Source organism: Vidua macroura, chromosome 2 (genome assembly GCF_024509145.1).
Source record: "Vidua macroura isolate BioBank_ID:100142 chromosome 2, ASM2450914v1, whole genome shotgun sequence".
Lineage (NCBI taxonomy): Eukaryota > Metazoa > Chordata > Aves > Passeriformes > Viduidae > Vidua > Vidua macroura.
In genome coordinates, this window is record NC_071572.1 from 3,645,920 (window position 1) to 3,654,341 (window position 8,422).

General features: G+C 41.3%; 1 protein-coding gene across 1 annotated transcript; it reads left to right on the forward strand.

Annotated features, from left to right (window-relative positions):
* The first annotated feature begins 5,630 nt into the window (after nt 1-5,630).
* B3GALT5 (beta-1,3-galactosyltransferase 5) lies at nt 5,631-7,330 on the forward strand. Its single transcript, XM_053971105.1, has 2 exons — nt 5,631-5,711; nt 6,219-7,330. The coding sequence occupies exons 1-2, from the start codon at nt 5,631-5,633 to the stop codon at nt 7,170-7,172; spliced, it is 1,035 nt and encodes a 344-aa protein (XP_053827080.1). The 3' UTR covers nt 7,173-7,330.
* The last annotated feature ends 1,092 nt before the right edge of the window (nt 7,331-8,422 follow it).

The window sequence follows — 8,422 nt, forward strand, 5'->3', positions numbered from 1 at the left end:
CTTTAAAACAGAGATTTTGAAACCTGTTTTTCTAATATTTTGGTGGAACAGCTACCAGCATTCAGATTGTCAATGGAAAAAGGAAGTTTAAGACTTAGCTGTAAAGTCCTGTGCATAGAGAACTGAAAAGGCCAGCTGCAGGCATAGATGAGAGAGAAATAAAGATAAGAAAACATTTGGGAGGAAGGTAAAAGTTGCCTGGCTCCTATTTTCATAGGACAATCCTCAGATGATATTAGAATAAAGCTACTGAAAATCCAAGAAATGGGTGGTTTTAATACAGGTAAACTACTTGATGTTGCATGGGCAGTGTAGCAAAATGTGCAAATCCAAAAAAAAAGAAAAAAGAAAAAAGAAAAGAAAAGAAACAACAGGAAAAAACTAAACAGAAAATGATAGCAATTATAAAAGAAAACACAAAAAATTCTTACCCCCAGTGAGGAGTCTTGTAACAGGGGAAGGTGTTCAGTTCCACGATCTCCATTAGGAAGATTGGGAAATAATCAATACAAAAATTACAAAATAAATATAAATATTGGAAGCAGGAGTATGCTCAAGTAAAACCCAGGACCCCTCCAAAACATCTCATGGCAACAGCAGAGTCTCTGGTAACAGCCACACCAAGAAATGAAAACCTGGAATTTTTAGGAGGCAAAGGAAGCAATTATTCCATTTTAAATACCAATTATTCAGTATTAAATGCAAGAGAAGTTTAGGGATGCCTCCATCACAATTGTTGGTGCCACTGGAACTCGTGAACTGTGCCCCTTGTTCAAACCAGTTAAGTTCAAGGTAGAAAAATTATAAATAACCCATCAATTTTTGTACCTGCCTAACTCTCCAAAACTGTTATTAAGGAAAAAAACTTACTGGGAAAATTGAGTGCAAAAATCAAGTTTCAGGAAGGAGACATTCAAATTAAAATCTCTGAGGCTAAATACATGTAAAATTCAATTTTTATATTACACTGACTTCCCAATCTGAACCTATCCTAAAGAGAATTAAGGATGCAGTAATCCCCATTGTGTGGGCCAGGGAGATTCCTGGAAAATCAAAAAGAGCAGAATCTGTGAGAACCAAATTAAATCAGACACAGACCTGGCAAGACAAAACTAATATCCTTTAAAATTAAAACATTGAAAAGGTTCATTACCTAAGATTAAGAAAATTTTAAGGTACAGGTTGTTGTTGAACTCCAATTTTGCCAGACAAAAATATGAATTGTAAAGATTATCAGTTAGTACAAGACTCAAGAGCAATTAATAAAATTGCTAACTAACCCAAAAATTGCTAAGTTACCCAAAGTTACCCAAAACACTCATAACCACACACAAAAAAACCAAAAAAACAAAAACAAAAACCACCAACCAAACAAACAGAAAACCAAAACAAAAACCCAAACAAATAAATAATAAATTTGGAATGGCTCACTGTAACAGATTTAAAGGAATTTTGGATTATTGGTCCACCCTTTGTATGGACTTTAAAATATTTTCTATAGTAATAGCCATACATAGTTTATAGCCATGAATACTTTTAGACACATAAATAGTTTTAAACACAGAAATACTTTGTTATATGATGATGATACTCAGGTTGCTTTCAAATGACTTAAAAAGCCCTAACAAGTTCTCCAGGTTTGGGCTTCCTAGATCCTGTGAAATATTTTGAATTATTCCCTTATGCCAAGGATGATCCAGCTGTTTGTGAGCAGTCACAGCCACGGAGCTGCAGAGTCAGATATTAAACCAGAATATAGCACAAAAATCTGTCAGTTAATCAGAGCATTAAATTCTAAATTTCACCCTGGTGGATGGGCAGTCAGCCCTGCTGGACAAGTAATAGTTTCTGAGAGAATAAAATAGTGATAGAGGCTGTCAAATGTAGAAACTCTCCTGGAGATTATTGGCAAATTGACTTTACAGAACTTCCATGCAAAGGCAGCTTGTAAATTTCTTTCTTTCTTCACGCAGATCCCTGTTCTGCGTGGCCTGAAGCATTTCCCTGTTGCACCAACATGGCAAAAGAAGTAGTGAAAATATTTCTGAATCAATTATTTCCATGCTTTGGAGCTCCTCTAGGAATGTCATCAGACAGAGGGCCTGGTTTTACAGCAGGAACAGTGGGACAGGTTTGCAAGGCCTTGGGAATCCAGTGGGATTTACACACTCCATGATGGTCACAAGCCAGTGGAAAGGCAGAAAGAATGAATTACACTATTAAACTTAAATTATTATCCCCAAGCAGAATAAAATGGAGGAAAAAGAATGAATAACGTCGCGACTGAAGTATTGCTCGTGTCTGTAAGATGTATCTCAATAGTTCACCAAAATCTTTCCCAAAAACACCTTTGGAGTTTCACTGAGGGATTAGTCATGAAAATTTGTATGAAAATTTCAAGTAGCTAAAATGTATATTATTAATATATATTATTAATATATATAACATAATATATTATATATATTAATGTATATCATTAATATAATATAATATAATATAATATAATATAATATAATATAATATAATATAATATAATATAATATAATATAATATAATATAATATAATATAATATAATATAATATAATATATAATATTATAATAGATATTATTTTGCTATTATTATTAATATATATTTATATATATATATTAAATGTAACTAATTGCTGGATATATTCTCAAGGCATGTTGGTAGGAATGAGGCTCCACAGAACCACATGGCCTTAAGGAAAAATTTGCTCTTATAGGATAAGAATGTTGCACTTACATCAGGGATGAGTTTGAAGCCCAGCAGACAAAAATCGATAGAAAAAGCAACAGAAGAGTGGCAGAAAGAACAAAACTCTTTGATGAGGTTGGCTTAACTCATGGCTACCAAAATGGGGACTGCTACAAAATGCATTTGTGGCAGTCATTTGTAACCATTGCAGAGTGTTTACTTGTTTGTGTTCAATATCAGAGTTGTTGTGGTACTTTGTGCTGAAAAAATGAAGTATTGTGACTTGCCTAAAAGAGACAGTCTCAAGACAAAGGAGGGATTTGATAAATAACAAAGAGAACAAAACATTTCAGCTCCCCTTAAGCTGCTGGGAGGGAGCAGAGTCTTTTTCTATGTGTTCATTTCAGGTGAGTGTGAGAAGAGGCTGCAGCTCCCACATGGTTTGGTGCCAGGATTCCATGCAAGCCACAGCTGCAGAGACCGATGAAGTGCCAGTCAGTTTAAGAAAAGGCTCTAGGATATGAAACAGGCAATTTTTTGGCAGTGCCCTTCATCAAATATTTTGCAGTCGGAACAACAAGAGATGGAAACAGCGTTGAGATAATTAAAAACTGTGATTTCTGACTGAGATCACAGAGAAAAATCAAATATTTCATCATGCAAAAGGACTTTCTATAAAACCAGAAATATTTGTTTTGATGCCAAATGGGCATTGGAGGGGGGCTCAGCATCTCAGGGGTAAGGAGACAATACCAGGGTGATTTAATTCCCTGATACAGAAACTTCAGTGCTCCTAGGAACTGCCCTGCCTGCATTAATATAAAACAGTTTTAGTGTTCAGAATTCTCCCTGCTCATCTGAAAACAAGGATTGAATGGATGGTTTTTGAAGAAAAATGGCCTTGGCAAGAGGAAGCAGCTTGTGTGTCTGTCACCCCTTTCCCTTGGGGTTCTCTCAGTGAATTCCAGGTTGGACACTGGGGCTGGAGCAGCCTGGGACAGTGGGAGGTGTCCCTGCCATGGCAGGGGTGGCACTGGGTGAGCTTTGAGGTCCTTTTCAACCCAAACCATCCCATGGTTCCTCTTATCAAGGCCACTGCCCACCCCTTGGTCCCTACACAGGGACCTGCTGGGAGAGGATCCATGGACACGTGTACCACCTGCAAAACCTCTAAAATGCTGTTTAAAACTTGCATGCATTTGCAAGCATTTGCATTGCCCAGCTGTGTGCGTTTGTGTGTTTATGTGTGTGTGTACAAGCAGTGCTCCTTCACACATGGGCTGAAAGGAGAAGGAATCTGGTTCTGGAAAGAAAAAAAATGGTAAAGGTGGGAGGCTGCTCACCCGGCTGTCCAAAACAAGGACATTTAAAAAGTTTTTTTTTTTAGATCTGTTACCTATGCTGGAAACAAAAGTGAATAATGGTCACGTTACATTGGTCTGATTCTACAGAAATCTTGTAAAATGGTTGTTGTGTGTTATGGCACCTTGCACTTGGCTATTTGGGGAAAGGTTTTAATGGGTTTTAACAGAATGTTGCTCCCCATTGTTTTCTTAGTTCAGTGTTTGGTTTGTTGGTGTTCTGGAATTTCTGTAACAGAGAAATATCAGACTCTCAAACAGTCTTCTGTGAGCTGGCGACAGGAAAAAAACCTCTGTACATCTCCATTGTCAACCTCAAAACACCTTCCTGTCCTGAAAACACAATTCAGGTTATTCGTGTGCTTCCTCCCAGGGCCACTGAAGAATGTGAGAACAGATGCAGAGCAGATTTTTATTTAATATTTTGTGTATACATATAATATAACTGCATAGGTATAATCTCACACAACTTTTCATATGTATTTAACTAAAGCAGTTGTAAAGTTAATTACAAGAATACTATGAGCTATAAATACAAAGAAAAATCAGATCTGAGGAATATTCTATTTAAGGATAAAGTGAATTTAAATATAGGTGCCGGAAGAAATGCAAACTTCAGAAATATTTTCAAAATTCACTAGTGAATCATTGCAAAAATGCACTTCACTATGGGAGTAATTCCAGTAACCAAGACTCCAGTTCTACTTCTTTCATGCTTTTGACAATTCCCACTGAAGTCAGTGGGACTATTCTTGGGAGTAAAATGAGCTGGATTTGGTTCCAGGGACACCTGGCTGGACTTTCAAATGAGCTTAAATCCTGCAATGCAAAACCTCTGATTGCCTGGAAAGGGGAAATTGAGCAGAAGAAGGAAGGCACTAAAGTGATTTGGGGGAGTCTGCACAGAACATTCCTGGTCAGAAGGCAGAGATCAGATTTCCATGAAATCTGCAGCTCTGGGCATGGTTAACTTGGTTTGCTGTGTTGTCAGCTGGGGAGCCAGACACAATTCTTTGTTAAGAAAGGGGAAGGTGAATGGCTGCCCTTCCCCTGGTAAAAATTGTCCCACCCTAGTGCTGTAAAATAGCAGTAGGAGAGCCTGTGGCTTACTGGAATGAGCAACTCAAGCCTTAAATTCCTCTCACACAGGTAATTTATGGAGATGTTAATACTTTTGGCACTGTAAAGATTTGGGGTTTGATTTGATAGCTTTTTTCTCACTCAGAGTTTCTATTAGATTTATAACCAGATGCCCAGCTCATTAATCTCTTACGATGTTACATGAGTGAGCATTGTTGTTGTTTGGATCTTTCTCACTTAAAAAGGGGAGGGGAATAGGAGAAGCCCCTTCTCGCCTCAGCATGTCCTGGTGAGTCACTCAAACTCTGCACAAGCTGAAACATCCAGATAATGTGACCCACTGCTGTTTTGGTTCTTTTCTTTTTTTCAGAGCAGCTGACCCAACTTCAAAAATGTGACTCATGGCCCCTCCAGCAAAAGGATCAGGAGCAGTTCCTGGGCTCGTGCAAGAGCCCCACAGGACACAGAGGTGATGAAGATGAGAGGAACCTGGCTGGGTGTGCCCCTGGGACACCTGCTGGCTCTGGGACACAGGCACAAATGGAGAAACATGGTATTTAAGCAAAAAAAAACAAAAACAAAAACCCACAAACAAACAAAAACCAACCAACCAACCAAAACAACCAGCCAAAACCAACCAAACAGAAAAACTCCCAAAATATTATAATTGTTATTCTCTGTCCTCTGAAATGGACACATAAATCTGCTCCTTCTCTGGCCCTGGTGGGTCTAAACTTGGTTTGTAGGATGCTGAAAATGGGGAGGAGGCTTGAAGCATCAGCCTGGGTAACATGGAGTCAGTGGACACGCTTGTGTGGATTTCTGAGGGCACACTGGCTTGGAGGGCAGATTCAAGTTAAGCCCAAGAGTGAATCTGCCAGCAGAACATCTCGTGGGGGTGACAGGAGGAGAAATGCACGTGGCTGAGTGCCCCTCAACCGGCAGCTTCCTATTAGAGCTGACCTGGCTTTAAATCCCTGCACAGGGAGTTGGCAGCGGAGCGCTGAGAGGAACCAGGGATTATTTTTATGGATGTGCTGCTCCTTCTTGTTCCTTTCAGATGGATTCCAGAAAGTTCAGGCTGTTTGTCTGCCTGGTGGGGCTCAGCAGTGCCAGCCTCTGGGTTTTCCACACCTGGACCGAATTCTGCGTGTTCTGTGAGAGCAGCCAGGGTTACCTATTCCCCACGGAGACTTTCAGGAGGATGGAAGGGAACTTCTCCCAGCTCCCAGATGTTGACTGCCACAAGAACCCTCCTTTCCTTGTCCTGCTCGTGGCGTGCTCATTCCAGCAGCTGGATGCCAGGATGGCCATCCGGCACACTGGGGCAAGGAGAGGGACAGTGGCTGGGAAGCGCCTGGTGACCTTGTTCCTCCTGGGGAGCCCTGTGGACCCCAGCCAGCAGGCCGACATCGCTGCTGAGAGCCAGAGCTACAGAGACATCATCCAGAAGAACTTTACAGACACCTATTACAACCTGACCCTGAAGACCATGATGGGAATCGAGTGGATTCACAGGTTTTGTTCCCAGTCCAGCTTCGCGATGAAAACCGACACGGACGTGTTTGTCAACATTTTTTACCTCACTGAGCTGCTCCTGAGGAAAAAGAAGAGCACTGGATTCTTCACAGGCTTTTTAAAACTGCACGAGTACCCCATCAGGACAAGAGGGAGTAAGTGGTATGTGAGTAGGGAAGAGTATCCAGGAGCCACCTACCCACCCTTTTGTTCCGGGACTGGATATGTTTTATCTAGTGACGTAGCCAGCCAGATCTATAACATTTCTGAGAGTGTTCCATTCATTAAACTGGAGGATGTGTTCATAGGGCTGTGCCTCGACAAATTAAAAATTCGGCTGGAGGAGCTTCACTCGGAGCAGACGTTTTTCCCAGAAAGGATCAGGTTCTCTGTTCCTCGCTTTAGGAAAATCGTGACGTGCCATGGAGTAAAACCATCTGAGCAGCTCAGCTACTGGAACCACTTAGTGGCAGCAACTCAAGGAGGAGTGCTCTAGCACCTACCCTGCTCCACTTCACAGACTGAAATTCTCTGCTTTTACAGGGCTGCTCCCCACTCCGGCAAAATCCCAATTAACTCCAGCTCCATCACGTTAAAGACTGTAGAAATGGTTATTTTAATCACAGAATCAGAGAAGTGTTAAGGTTGGAAAAGACCTCCGAGATCATTGAGTCAAACCTTTGACTAAACACCACCTTGCCAACTAAACCAGAGCACTGAGTGCCACGTCCAGTCATTCCTTGAACACCTCCCTGGGCGGCTCCTTCCAGTGCTTAACCACCCTTTCTGTGAAAAAATTCCCTATTTCTGCCCAAGAACATGCAAACTTCCTTCTCTCCCATTCACTCCCACCTCTGTGCATCCCTTCTCTACAAACATTACAATTTTTTTTTTGTTTTTTTTTTCCTGAAACATCCAGGCCTGCTAACCCACCCTCCAAATCTTGCTGCCAGAGGCCTGGGAACATTTCTGCTGTGCCAAACAAAAAAAGTCAAAGCACTTTTGTCCAGAGAATAAAATTTGCACCATCTTCCTGGTCGCCCTTGATAAATTACTGCACCCATCTGTGCAGGCACTTAAGGGATGATGTTTGTAGCTGTCAGGATGCTCCCTCCTGGCATGGGAAGCTGCAGCCCTGCCCTTGCAGCCAGCTCTGAGTGGGCTGAGCTGCAGCCTGGCACAGATCCCTCCTTCAGTCTACACCAATTTTTTTTTGGCAGAGATGGTAGAATTTGCCCATGTAACGCTCTCGAGATGACCTTGGGCACTGCAGGTCACCTGGTGGAGGTGTAAAAGCTGCTGCAGCTGTTTCCTTGCGTGTGCTTCCTGCTGAAAATAATCCGTGGTGGAGCCAGTGCAGGGTGTCCTGCTCTTCCTATTAAAACAGACCCTGGAGACATCTTTTATATTTGTGTCTCACTTTGATTGCCTGAGAGCTGCTGTGAATGGTTTGCCAAGGCTAAACTAGAGTCACTTACAGTGATTTAGACATTTTTTTTTCCAAAGAGAAACTGGGTGTGTGAGGGAAAAGACAGGAGGATTTTTCTCTTTTGAACAAGACCTAATAGGAAAATGTGCTCAAGTAATCATTCAGGCTGGGAGCCCTATTTTTTATTTCATTCCCAAGCAAAGACTCATGAAATCTCTGGGATGATTATAAGTTTCAGAGATAAGGAGAGGGGTCTTTACAGCAGATGCTGAAAAATCCTGCAGGGCTCTGAGGAGGGAGAAAGAAGCTCAGAAATC

Excerpts from the sequence above, each read along its gene's own strand:
- B3GALT5 (XM_053971105.1), top strand. The coding sequence starts at position 5,631 with ATGAAGATGAGAGGAACCTGGCTGGGTGTGCCCCTGGGACACCTGCTG. Across the intron at positions 5,712-6,218 it reads GGCACAAATGGAGAAACATG|ATGGATTCCAGAAAGTTCAG; the intron begins GTATTTAAGCAA and ends TGTTCCTTTCAG.